This window comes from Saccostrea cucullata, unplaced genomic scaffold (genome assembly GCF_032062105.1).
Source record: "Saccostrea cucullata isolate Sc308-1 unplaced genomic scaffold, CSIRO_AGI_Scuc_v1 ctg14023, whole genome shotgun sequence".
Lineage (NCBI taxonomy): Eukaryota > Metazoa > Mollusca > Bivalvia > Ostreida > Ostreidae > Saccostrea > Saccostrea cuccullata.
The window spans coordinates 1-14,396 of NW_026919718.1; the positions used below are offsets into that span (position 1 = coordinate 1).

The window sequence follows — 14,396 nt, forward strand, 5'->3', positions numbered from 1 at the left end:
AAATCTTCATTCTTTTGGTCAATAATCTTTTTTTAGAAGGGTGCATTTCATTGAGGCAGGAGACAAATCCAATCAACCTATAATTTATTTTGGTCTGATACAAATTTTCATGTTCTTATAATAATATACACTCAGTGAGGCATTCATGTCCTATGGACATGAAACATTTCTAGTTTTGTAAATAATGGGATGTAATGCCCAAGTCAAGCCCCACTTTTTTTTTAAATAGCTAATTAATTCTACATGTATAATTTGGTTATTTTACTTATGGGGTAGGACGATGACCCTGAAAAACAAGTAGCAAAAAAGGGAAAAGGTCCCATCAAAGCTAAGGACACTGAAAAGGTAAGAACTGGAAAAAATTTTACATGACTCATGATGACTGTTGTAAAGTAAATTGAATTGTATTTTCCATGAAAAGTTCGTAAATGGAAAAGCTGTTTTTATTTTAATAGTATCTTTTTTTTTCAGAAGAATCGGTCAAAGAAAGAAAAGCTATCCGAAAATTCAGATGTTACACCAGTAAGTGAATTAATGATTTATGAATCGAGATAAGGCCATAATAAAAATATTCCTAGATTCTCATCCCAGCCTGCCCCGATTTTATAACTCCCCCTCGATTTTTTAAATTTCTGTTTTTCTTCGTCTTAATTCTGAATGGGATCGGTATTCATCTCTCATTCCACTTTCGTTTTAAATCTAGCAAAAGTCGATGTGATTTTGACAGCTGAAAAGATTGTACCGGTAATTGCTGTAATACATGCATATATTTTAAACAAGGGTCATTGGTTGAAAAAGATTGGTGATGATGTAATTAAAGTAAGAAATAATTGAACCTTTACTATGACTTTTGTTTGGGTATTGTAGATAAAATTACACTGATTGACTAGGTCAATAAAAAAATCTGCAAAATTGAAAAAAAAATTAGAATTAAAAAATAAAAGTAGGGGCTGACAAATAGATTTTTAAGCCACTTGTCCAAGGGCAAGTAGATCGTCAAAATTGACTTTCCCTACCTGAATGTTTGCTTGTCCTACCATAAACTAATTCTGTATTTATAGATATTTTTTTTCAAAAAGAGAAAGACAAAAACAAGCCCGTATGCCGATCTTTAAATTTATGGCCTACAAATAAATTCTACTTTTGATAAGTCACTTGCCCACGGGCAATTGGTTGATAAAATTTCACTTGCCCACCCCTAAAATTCACTAGCCCCGGCGTCGGGCAATGGGATTTGTCATCCCCTGTAAAAGCCACATGCAAGCCTCGATTTTCAAAAAAATTTGGATGAGAATCTAGCAATTTATTTATTATGACCTAATCAGACTTATTTTTTATGAATTGTTTATTATATCAAATATTATATGGGTACAGTCCACTAATTGTTATCCCATAGGCGACAATGTTAACGTTTCCTCTCATAGCGATGTCCCTAATTTTCGTTCAGAAGTGAGTGACCCCTCAAATCAAAGCACATCAACTTGTCTTTCCTTGGTTAAAATCTCGAGGTGGCATGTCAGATTCGTTTTCCGGCAAAATGCGTCTGTCTGCGGGAACCTCTAAAAATGAAAGTGAAAGTAGGGGAATTTCAGAATTGTAACTGGCGTTATAATACACAAAATAATTCGGCTGATCTTCTTGATAAATTACATTTTCCAAGCTTTTTTGGTAGGAAAGATACTCCTTATCAACAAGTGTGAGGCTCAGTTTAGTACATCTGCCCAATTTTTTTTATGCAAGTCTGCAAATTAAGGAACTTGGAATTTTTTCTGCACTACTTTCTTCTCCTACCGATTCTAAAAATAATTAGTGGGATGTACCCAATATGGAAAAGCATTTTTTTGATTTTACAATATTTCACACTGTTTGTCAATCTAGAGCATAAGTAGAGACATCATGCCAAGTTTCATGAAAATTCAACAATTAATTAAGATTTTACAGCATTTACAGTTCTATGTATAATATCCTAAAAAAATGCTCCAATCTAGCCAAAACTGCACCCAAGTTTTAAGTCAAATTTTAGCCTTTTAACACATTTATATCATTCTTAATCACCTTCATAACTTTAAATACATATAGTCAAATCATAATCAAGCACTTAATTGGGTCAATTTCACTTATTTTAAAAAATTAATGTATTTCCGCACAAAACGTGACCACTTTTCACCCTCTAATTCATAGTTTCTCCAGAAATGACAAAAAAATGAAGTTAACAAATACCCCGAAAGTAGTAAAATAAAAAAGTACTGATTATTTCCTGTCCATTGAAGTATCATTCATGAAATTTGGTCTATGAATAAAAAAGTTATAAGCCTTTATAATCCTACATAGAATCATTTGTTTCAAAGGAATTTTTATACCAATGCAAATTAACTCATCTATGACGTCACAATGACATCATAATAATGGATACCTCAAAACAAGTGTATCATTACTTTTCCCGTACTTTTTATTTAAGACGAAATCAGTGCTTATATACTAGTATTAACTTTAAAAAAATGAAAATATGTGGTTTTGAAGATTAAATAAATAATCGACTAAAGTTGTTTTGTTTCCATGGTAACCATTTTGTAATTTGTAGGAAAATGAGACAAAATTTTGAATTTCCTGACAAATCGCATAATTTTCACTGTCAAATATTCATGAAATTTCAATTCTTATATCCGTGTAATCTTAATAATGCATAATTTACAAAACAAAGATGTAGATCTAATTAATTTGAAATTCTTAAATAAAAAAAAAATGTATATGAGCTGCAAAATGTATATAGCAGTGCATGTACAGATTAGTTATAGCTAAATACTTTCACATTCTGATCACCTATTTAATATGTAAATTTCCTCACCCCACCCCATCCCCCACTTCAATGAATTTTTTTTTTAGAAAACTTTAACTTACACATTTTGCCGACTGTCACACTTTGCTGGTGCTGCTTCAAGATGTATTCAAATGGGCGTGCATTTGCTAGCCAATAGTTTTAAACACCATCTGCATGGACCTCATGTTTTTCCTGAACCAATCACCATGAACCTAAAAAAAAAATCAACACAATAAATGGTACAATATTACATTTGCAGACAGAGAGAAACACAGACATTCAACAAGTACAATTTTACCATATTCCTTTTATGCCCATTACTTGAAATTAATTAATTTAAAAAATGGTTTATTGGCTTCCACCTGAAATCACACTGTTAACATATATAGGTAATTAAGTTAATTCAACAGAATAGGTAAAAATCATGTTTTACTGACAATAATTGTACATTCAACAAATACATGTAATGCAATTGCTAAAAAATATGAGAGAAACCAGTTAATGTGCATGTTCACACACATCGTTTAACTCCCAGACAACTGTAACCAGCTTCACCGCGCAATTGATCTGAAATTATGTATGTCATGTATGTGACGTGCCGATCATCGACATGTTCCAAAAAACATTAAATTGTTATTTACAAATATTGTACTAAGGTATACCTCTTGCCTCCTGTGTAACATACAAATTCCCATCACCTATATACTGCTAAACAATGCACTGAACAGTTTTGACAACTTTCTGCTAAGTCTACTTTCACTTCGACCTTGACCCCGATTGAATACCGATCCCGAACACATTTGTGAATTTTTGTGTATTGAAAATATACCACAGTGGAGCATATTAATTCTACTTCTTAATCAAATTATACATTTATGATTCTGAATAAATAAATTTTATAAATCGACACATTTAATCTACATGATACATGTGTAAACAATGGGTGATACATGTATGAGCATGTTGTCTGTTCCGGGGGGGGGGGGGTCTAGACACTTTATTTATGAATCAATTTGTTTAAAAATGTGTATCAACAATTCAAGAATTGTTTTTTTTCATAAATTTGAACAATTGAAAATAATAGAAAACACCAATTTTGAAATAAATTCAAGATTTATGACATCTTTCACTTACTTATAGGCTTTCTAATATGGGTACAGTCCACTAATTGTTATCCCATAGGCGACAATGTTAACGTTTCCTCTCATAGCGATGTCCCTAATTTTCGTTCAGAAGTGAGTGACCCCTCAAATCAAAGCACATCAACTTGTCTTTCCTTGGTTAAAATCTCGAGGTGGCATGTCAGATTCGTTTTCCGGCAAAATGCGTCTGTCTGCGGGAACCTCTAAAAATGAAAGTGAAAGTAGGGGAATTTCAGAATTGTAACTGGCGTTATAATACACAAAATAATTCGGCTGATCTTCTTGATAAATTACATTTTCCAAGCTTTTTTGGTAGGAAAGATACTCCTTATCAACAAGTGTGAGGCTCAGTTTAGTACATCTGCCCAATTTTTTTTATGCAAGTCTGCAAATTAAGGAACTTGGAATTTTTTCTGCACTACTTTCTTCTCCTACCGATTCTAAAAATAATTAGTGGGATGTACCCATATTATGTAGGATGTTAGATTTGGAAATATTCAATGGCTTAAAGGACATCACATGATATTTGTCCTGCACATATTTTATTTTTAATGCATACTGTAATTTGGCTTTAAATTGTTTTGGTTTAGTTTGTGTAGTAAATTCCATTTTCATTCTGAATTAAATTACAGGGCAATGCAAAGAAAAAGAAGAAGATTGAGAAAGAAAAGGAGATTGTACATGTAAGTAACTTGTTTCTTCAACTTTAGAACCTAAAATAATACTGTTTTGCTTTAGTATTTGGTACAGTGGTGTCATTTTCCTTTGAAATATCTTTAACAATGGACCCTCTGACTGGAAGTTTTCTAGGAAAATAATTTGTGAATAAAGACAGTTGTAATATGTGTAAAATTTTTCAGAACAAAGAACTTGCACATGTTGCAGACATGCTAATGGCATCGAGAATGGAGCTGCCTGATCAGCCAGGGCCAAGTGTTCAAAAGACTATCATGTCAGTGTCTACTCCCTTTACACCATCAACTTTTCCTGGATCATCATCATCACAGAGTCCAACAGAAAAGAATTCCACTCCCTTAACACCATCAACTTTTCCTGGATCATCATCATCACAGAGTCCAACAGAAAAGAATTCCACTCCCTTAACACCATCAACTTTTCCTGGATCATCATCATCACAGAGTCCAACAGAAAAGAATTCCACTCCCTTAACACCATCAACTTTTCCTGGATCATCATCATCACAAAGTCCAACAGAAAAGAATTCCACTCCTTTAACACCATCAACTTTTCCTCGATCATCATCATCACAAAGTCCAACAGAAAAGAATTCCACTCCTTTAAAATCATCAACTTTTCCTCGATCATCATCATCACAAAGTCCAACAGAAAAGAATTCCACTCCCTTAACACCATCAACATCTACTGGATCATCATCAGGCACTTCACTCCCAACTCCACAGGCCCCATCCGAAAAAATTACATCCACACAGACTTCATCCACTTCGCAATATGAGACATCTACATCACCTGCATCCTCAATTCATACGACATTTTCACAACCTTATACACCCTCATACTCAGACATATCAGCACCATCACCAGCCAGTACAAGAACTCTGCTCGGGGAAGCTGTGTCTATGGCTGTAGACATGGATGGGCCTCCATATTTCGCCAGACCAACCCCACATTATCCAACTCCATGTCAAAATTGTGAACAGTTGCGTCTGGCAAATGAAAATCTACAACGTCAGATGTATGAAGTGCAGCAAAACTGTTACTCATTAAACACAAGACTATATCAGGTATGTTAATATTTTAATTTTCAAATATTTTTTTTTATTTCTAGGCAAGGATTATATGATAAATCTGAATTTGAATTGTTTTATTTGCACATTTAATTTTGCAGGTAGAGCAATTTGTGTTCCAACAGCAGCAGCAACATAATGTCAGTGGGCCACTTCTGGTATGTACAAGCCTTTAGGTGTATTATGTCTTAGTAATTTGGTTTATCATTTCAGATACACTTTAAACAAGTTTATTTTACAATAAGTGTTCAAGAACTTGCAATGTTTATTTCATTCAAAAGATGTGCATGTTATGAATTATTGGTTTAATGATATTGTTTCTAAAAAAGAAAATATTAAGATTTTTATTGTTACACAGAGTGGGAGACCTCCCATATCACATGACGCAGCACAAGAGGATCAGCATCAAGTGGAGTCCTTATACAATGGATTTACGAAGGTAAGTAACAGGTGGCAAGATTTTCAGTTAATCCAGTATTTCTCTATTTCAAGTATAGTGCAATAATTTAATACACTTTTAGCACATCTCATCAAAGTTGAGGGGTAATTGGATTAAATTTATCCTCAGCATTTGGTATCCCAAGTTTAAAGCTTTTGGAGCAGATCTCATTTCAAGGTCACATAAGCTCTATATTTACCAAACTTTCTTGGATGACATGTCAAAGGATGCACATTACTAAACTTGCTTACAGAACTTCAAGATAAAAATCAAGTAAGGTGAACTCTGTGATCTCTGATTACCATGTTTTATCTGACAGGCTCAACTGGTTCATGACCTTCCAGGTAAGGGCTGGAAAGGGGACGCAAAATGGCTCCTCAGAAGAATGTTCACGTTTGAAGAATTAAAAGGACATTCCATAACGGGCCATCATGGAGCCAGCAAGAAAAATGGGAAGGTGCGTCCCCCTCTGGACGACCAACATAAGCTCAAGGTCCTTTATGGTAAGTAAGTGTTAAGATTTAAGAATTTAAAAAGTAAAGCTTTGTTAAAACACTTATCTTACTTTCAAACATTAAGGAAAATAGTTTGTTAACCCAAGTTTAATGACCATTCCTATTAAATTAAAATCAATAATTTACAATTATCATGATTTTGTAGCTGAATTTAAAACTCATGACAACTTGACAACTTAACATCTCTAATTAGTTGGTACAATTGATCCTTTTTTTATGCGCCCGAATTTTTTCTGGGCGCATATTGTTTTTGTCCTGTTTGTTTGTCTGTCTGTCTGTTGTCAACTTAAACCTTCGCCAAAACTTGAACTGTAAGAGATGGAGACTTCATATTTGATGTGCATTCTCCTCTAATAAAGGTCTTTCAAATGCCATAATGGTCAATGACCTTTTAACCTTGACTGTGACCTATATGCTAAAAATAGCTTTTTCAACTGTTTGTCAAAACTTTTAAACCATAAGAGATAGAAGCTTCATATTTAGTATGCATACTCCACTAATAAAGTTCCTTCAAATGACATCAAGGTCAATGACGTTGTGACCTTGACCGTGACCTACGGTATATGCAAAAAATAGCTTTTTCCACTTTTTGACATAACTTTTCAACCATAGGAGATAGGGACCTTATATTTGGTATGCATACTTCTCTAATAAAGGTCTTTCAAATGCCATGAAGGTCAATGACCTTGTGACCTTGACTGTGACCTATATGCTAAAAATAGCTTTTTCAACTGTTTGTCATAACTTTTGAACCATAAAAGACAGAAACTTAATATTTAGTATGCATACTCCACTAATAAAGTCCTTTCAAATAACATCAAGGTCAATGACCTTGTGACCTTGACTGTGACCTATGATATATGTTAAAAATAGCTTTTTCCACTTTTTGCCATAACTTTTGAATCATAAGAGATAGGGACTTCATATCACCAAATATATGATATTAGTTCTTACAAACAACTCCAATGTCAATGACCTTGTGACCTTGACTGTGACTTACATAGTAAAAATAGCTTTTTCGAACTTTGTTGACGCCGGGCACATAGTGTTTCACAAACACATCTTGTTTTGACTAATGGATCAGTAATGATTTTAAAATGACTTTTTTTCTTTATTTTTATCAAGTTTAAAAAGGGAAAAAAAAAAGAAAAGCAAAAATTTACTACTTCTTATATTATTTTTCAGATATCATAATGGAGAAATACCCAGGGAGACTGATAACAGATATAAATATAGTTTTGGCTGACATCGTCAAGCCTTCAGCCCCTGGGATGTCCGATTAGAGCTGGGTCATTGGCCATTACTGAGGCATACAGCAATGGGATGATTTCTTTGCATATTTTGAAATATAATTTATACCGTAATTACATTGTTCGAGGATACTTCAATTGGACCTTTATTTGTGTTTATTTTAGTGAACGTTTTCAGTGATCGCAATTTTTAGGGAGTTCAAGGACATGCAAGTTGAAGGATTTTCTATAAAAAATGATTTGAGGAATTTCATCAATAAGTGTCTTGCAAATTATGGAGTGTGAAAATAATTTTTGGTGTCAATTGTGTCCCAGATGTGGAAACTATTACCTTACCATACATGTGACCTCCAAGAACGGTGAACATAATCTTCATTCTTGTGGATTTTTTAGAAGTAGGATTAAAATTGTCACTGGCCAGTAGAGATTACATATTAGAAATTATTGTTGAAATACTAAACAATAAGAATTAGAAAATCAGGAAAAAAATTTTTTAAAGGGAATTGTTTTGGCTCACGTAAGCCAAAGAGTCTGATCTAAGTGTTGATGTCTGTTTGCCCTTCTGTATTCTGGATTTTGACTGTAAACTTGTCACATTTATGACTTATTTTTAAATCTAAATTTGTGACAAAGCATCCTTCATTATTTTGGAAATGGAAATTTAAATTTGTTTACCTGAAGGACCACACCCCTTTTTAACGGATGTTTAACATCACAATTCCTCAGTTAATTTAAAGTACAATTTAGTTATTAAATTGATTTTAAATAGCTTTTAAGTTTTTACACTCAGGTGGGTGACATGGCCCATGGAGGTCTTGTTTGTTATATATTGTTCATGTGTATTCAATTTAGAAAAAGAATCATGTTGAAGCCAAATAATCTATATTTTTAATATTGTATATTTTCAGTATGTTTCGTTTAAATTTTAATTATAAATAAAAAAGTAATTTTTGTTAAAAAAAGCCTTATTTATTATTTTAAAATTTATTCGGAAAGCATTCGGAAGTAATTCGGAAATGTGTGTAAGTCTAAGCCAATGAAAATTGTCCAATTGCATTCATTTGAGCATTCGGAAGTCATTTGGAAGCAACTCGGAAATCATTTGGAAGCAACTCGGAAGTCATTTGGAAGCAACTTGGAAGTCATTCGGAACTTTCTTTCAGGAACATTCATTCGGAACTATACGGAATCCATTCGGAAATTTGTTCCAATACTCCGAATGAGCATTCGGAAGTTCCGAATGAAGATTTCCGAATCATTCATTCGGAAATTCCATGTGCAACTTGGAACTTCAACACACGGGCCACCGGCATTTCATTAAACAATGCGCATTACCTTTTTATATCCTCAAATAATAAAATAAAATTTCTCTCATGCGCTCGTAAATTACCCCCCAAAACCCCCCAAGAATTCCTGACTGCATTTTGACTGCATTTTAGAAATCAGTCAAGCGTTCGACAAACATCAAGATGATCCAAATTTTTCGGATTAGTTAAAAACGCAAATATGGCCGTCAAGTACACAGGATAAAGCATCAAGATTAAGATAAGTTATGATGGCATTGATTAAAGTGCAGATTCATGAGGAAATGCACTTCCACGGTACAAGGTAGGGTTTCTGAAGGTTTTCCAGGCTAGAACTTGATCAATAACGCGATGCAAGATGGCTCCCTCAACCTCAGAACTCGGACGTCAGCAAGATTCTCAGATTTCATGTAGTGTGGGTAAACCAAAGACTGAGGGATTAGACAAAGTTTAATATATTCATAAGCACTATTTATAGTGCTGAAACACTCATATTAGTTGTGTTACGTAAGCAATAGACCAGCTTCACCGTTGGGTTCTGTAAGTTTAACACATCTCGTTTTTAGGATGACATCATTTCATTATATGAATTATCAGGATGTAGATGTAGAAGATACAACAGAAAAGAGAAAAAAGCAGGAAATAGATTATTTTTAAATCTACACTCGATGCTAAAACTCTGTGGACTAAAAATTTAGTTTTGAAATTTTATCTTTCAGAAAAAAAAAAATCCCGCATCTGTTTTTCATGAGATAAAAAGAAAAAAAATTTCCCTCATGCATTTAATATTCTTTAAAAAAACAGGACTGAGTACCAAGTTATAATTTTTTTGCCTAAATAATTACTGTATGATGTGCTAAATGAAAACAGAACTAAATAACAAAATTCCTCTTTTTCAGTGGCTGATGATGACTCACCATTCAAGTCATTTATCAGAATAAATGCTACAGATTTGAAACCAGACCCAAGCAGTAGTGCCGTTGCCAGCTCTGATGCAAATAAAAAAGAAGATTTGGATGAAGGAAGTACTGATAAAAGCACTGAAGTAGTTTATAACCGAGAGGAAAAGAAAGAAGAGAATGTGGAAATGTCTAGTTCACCCACGGAGGACACAGAAGAAGAGAACTCAGTAGAGGTAATGGCCAGTCTTATCTCCTCAGAAGCTCCAACTATGGTGAAAGAGGAAATATTTCAGAAAATCTTGTCTGAAAAAGAGAAGTTACCAACAGTAAGCATGCTTGATTTTGCTGGCCAGTTAGCATATTATGCCTGTCACCAAATTTACGTAACACCAAAGGCCTTCTTCATCCTTGTGTTGGACATGACTAAGACGTTTGAGGATGTTGTCGATCAAGAGAAAGATAAACAAGAAGGATCAATCTTCTCCGTGTGGACATACAAAGGTAAAACACTTGTAAAATATCTGGCCCCAAGACCATAAACTGAGAACAGACTTTAAGTCTAAATTTTGATTTTTAATATCTTGAGTTTTGTTTAACAAATTTGCTTAAAAATCTGCAGTTTTGTATAAAATATTATTTCCAATTTATGATGAAAATTTGGTTTCATTATCACAATTACTTCAAAAGTTATATTGGATTGAAATTTTTTACTTTAGTCTATTCTCAGTTTATGGTCTTGGGGCCTAATATTTAGCTCTTCTGATTTAAAGGCTCAAAGTGCTGATACTATTGCCATTTGTTCGGTGTGCGGCATGCATTGTTTAGTGTGCATAAACTTTTTAGAATACAGATCATTACTCAAGGTCCCCTTAGACGATTATTGACAATTTTGTTACGACATATCCTTGGCTTAAGAGCTTCAATCTATAAAAAAAACACTTGGTCGTGACCCTTAAGCAGGGGGAGATAATTAGAAAAAATTAAACAAAAGTATTGGTTGCTAAAAAAATCTCTTCTCAAGAACCAATGTTGTAGATTAAAATCATGGGGAATTACCCTCGGGCAAACAGCATGCTCTCAAGGTCACTTCACTTCAAAGGTGTCCAGCAATTACATTAATTTTATTAAAATGTTGATATTTTGTATACTATAAAGGCTATTTGTCAGTTGATGCATCTAAGGACCTCATATCATGTTGACTCAAAAGTAGGTCAAGATGACTTACTTTATAAATATTGTGGTCATTCTTTTTCAAAATGATTAAGAGGCATATTTTGAACAATTTCTGGTCTATGCTCATCAAACTTTCTTACTTGTTGCATCATAGGCAGGGTTATGGATAACCACTCGCGCACTTACAAAAGCAGATAAAATTTGCTGTGGGCGATTAGATATTAAATAAGAACTTACAATGAAGATTAATTCTGTTTAGAACTTTCAATATATCAAAAATGGCTTTCATCTTTTAAAAATGAATGAAGTAAAATATTTTTAACATTGTCAATTTTTATCAGAAAACTTAAGTTTAGAAAAATTTTCAATCATCTGAAGTTTTTGGTCTTAGTCGTAAGTTTTTTTTGTAAAACGGACCACAGGTTGCCCACATGGAGGATGATTTTTCCCCTGGAACAAAATCACATTTCAGTTTTATTTTGTATGTACTTTCAGTTTCTGAACAAATGCTCTACTTACCTAGATTATTTGTATTGGTTGCAAGCATATTCATGAAACAAGTACGTGACTTAGATCAAACATGGGACTTGTTGAAGCAGTTATACGGAAAAGACCACTAATTTTTTTCCCATAGAATTCTATAAAAACCTTAAGCCTTCTCAGTACTTTACTATGACAGTTTCAGAAAAATCCCTAGCATCATATCAAACTTCCCTCTAAGCCCTTACAAAAAATATTGAAGAAATGGTCCAATGGCATTTATAGGTCAAAATTGCAGTTACTTTCAACTTATAGCGATCAGCAGCAAATAACACACTACATCAAAAATCATAAATTACTACAGTGATTACATATAAAATTTATCTCATACATGTATGTGTTCATGTGGTAGTGTTAGATACATGTACACAGCTTCCTACTATCTTGGGCTAGTGGGTAAACCCTTGAGCTCAGTTGGAAGAGCACTGGTCTGGCATGTCAGAGGCCCAGAGATCAATCCCAAGCAAAGGCATATAATTGTATCTGTTTAATACAATCATTTGTGGCAGGTATCGGTTTGTTTCTTTGAATCTGACACATGAATTGGTGGTCAGTAGCCGGGAATAATGAATCTGTTTACAGAGGGTGTTTCATTGAAACTGACTAAACTTCTCCCAATACACTGCCTACCGTACCAAAGTACACTACATCATGATATATTTTTTCTTCAATTCAGATATCGTAGAAAAAAAAATCCCGTAGATACTAAAGGAAGTATTATGTCAAAAATTTACAGTTCATATTTATTTCTTTTTTGAATAACTTTATGTTTAGGAAACAATAATTATTTCGTTTAATTCTGTTAGAGTAGTGTAAAAAAATGATGAAGTTCTGATACAACATTTTTTTCATGGTTGTAAGTAAAAGGCTGTAGAGCTTACTCTTATCAGACACACCTGTATGTAGTTTTTTAGCTTTACTGATCAGAGACCGAAAGATATTATGCAAAAGTAAGGTATCCGTCATCTGTGTGCCTGTCTGTCTACTTCGTCGTCGGTCTGTAAAAAAAATTCTAAACACTACTCCTCCCTGAGATTTTCGCTGATTACAGTATAACTTGGCATACAAGTAGACTGCACTAAGATACATAATTCTTAATATGGGATTCTGATTTCAATTATCAGTGTTGCAATGGCTACTAAAAATAGGAATTTCTGTGAAATATTTTCGAAATGCTACTTCTCTTACAGTTTTGGTCTGATTTCAATATAACATGGCACACGTGCAGATTATACACCTAAACATATACATTCTATTTACTGCTTTGCAAAAATTTAAATCAAAGTGCTACCTTTCCCTTTGCTCTTAGCACTAACCAATAAGGCTTGTAACAGTCTCATTAGAGAATTCTAGTTTTATCATTACGCTTTATTTGATCCATTATACCTTTGTTTCTTTTAGACTACCTGAAGTTTTGGATTACCTCAATCAAGACTTTTGGAGGCAAAAAGGCACCAGTGTTTCTTGTTGCCACACACACGGAGAAAAAATCTACAGATGTAAGTATTCTATCTTAAACAAATGTAAATTATAAAAAGAATAAAGATATCTCCAACATATCATGAGAATGTACAAGTACTGCCATATTTCAGAAATAAAAAAAAAGACTTCTGACCTATTAGGTTATAAGATTGGTTACAGTTATACAAAATGAATTGGGTTTTATTTTTGTTGATGACTGTGGGCAAAATATGGATAATAATTCTTGTCTTTGATATTGATGGCTTACCTGAGCTGCAAACTAAAGTGAGCTTCATGGATCATCCGTTGTCCTGTGGCTATTCATCCGTCTCTGTATCTGTTGTTCCTCTTTAAAAATTTCCTATGTTTTACTACTTAAGTACAATGGTATGGGCCAAAAATTAACCAAGTTGTTACAAATTATCTTTCGCTTAAGTAAAATTTAGATATTTGAAAGACACACCCAGTTTTAAATCTGTAAGCTTAATTTGACAATTTGTTCTTGAACTTGTATTGAAATTTAATTTTATTCTGTTCTTAATTTTTTTTTTTATAAGAAATCATGTTTTTGTATTAAACAGAAAAAAAATGTTTAAGGAAAGATCAAAACTGGAAAACACCAAATGAATTAAATAAATACAATAAATAGTCGAAAATATATAATTACATATAAATTAGTTCTCATAGTGAAAAACAACTTTGCTATCTGTTGTCACAGTTGCATTAGCAGTCCCAGTTGCCGGTAATAGGGTGTATAGAAGGACCATTCTTACTTCAAGGGGAGATAATCAAGGAAAAGTCATTAGAAGTCACAAAAAAATATCATCATAACAAGACCCCCATGCCAGAAAAAAATTAAACTTGTGAGAACGCTTCCTATGATAGTGTGTGTTCATTCTAATTTCTTTAAATCTTGGTTCTCAGGAATAGGGTAATGCCAATATAGGAGATTAAAGTTCATAAAAGACCTGATAAACCGCTAGACCAGTTTTAAGGGGTAGGGTAATGCCAAAATAGGAGATAAAAGTTCATAAAAAACCTGATAAACTGTTGGAACAGGAAAACTGAAACGTGTGATATCATCAT

At 33.3% G+C, this 14,396-nt stretch overlaps 2 protein-coding genes and 1 long non-coding RNA gene across 3 annotated transcripts; 2 read left to right on the forward strand and 1 right to left on the reverse strand.

The window, feature by feature from the left end:
• Nucleotides 1-276: 276 nt before the first annotated feature.
• LOC134236487 (uncharacterized) lies at nucleotides 277-8,820 on the forward strand (the record flags this gene model as incomplete). Its single annotated transcript, XM_062718673.1, has 9 exons — nucleotides 277-345; nucleotides 472-522; nucleotides 4,593-4,643; nucleotides 4,821-4,874; nucleotides 4,947-5,723; nucleotides 5,828-5,884; nucleotides 6,085-6,165; nucleotides 6,485-6,668; nucleotides 7,866-8,820. Coding segments are annotated over 9 exons (1,422 nt in total), but the record flags the coding sequence as incomplete, so codon positions are not given.
• Nucleotides 1,369-3,652, reverse strand: LOC134236495 (uncharacterized). The gene is made up of 3 exons (XR_009985621.1): nucleotides 3,481-3,652; nucleotides 2,899-3,030; nucleotides 1,369-1,559 (listed from the first exon to the last, which is right to left on the reverse strand). It is a non-coding gene; the product is annotated as an uncharacterized LOC134236495 (long non-coding RNA).
• A 772-nt stretch (nucleotides 8,821-9,592) lies between the features above and the next one.
• LOC134236504 (uncharacterized) lies at nucleotides 9,593-13,348 on the forward strand (the record flags this gene model as incomplete). Its single annotated transcript, XM_062718686.1, has 3 exons — nucleotides 9,593-9,653; nucleotides 10,134-10,637; nucleotides 13,251-13,348. Coding segments are annotated over exons 1-3 (663 nt in total), but the record flags the coding sequence as incomplete, so codon positions are not given.
• Nucleotides 13,349-14,396: the final 1,048 nt, after the last annotated feature.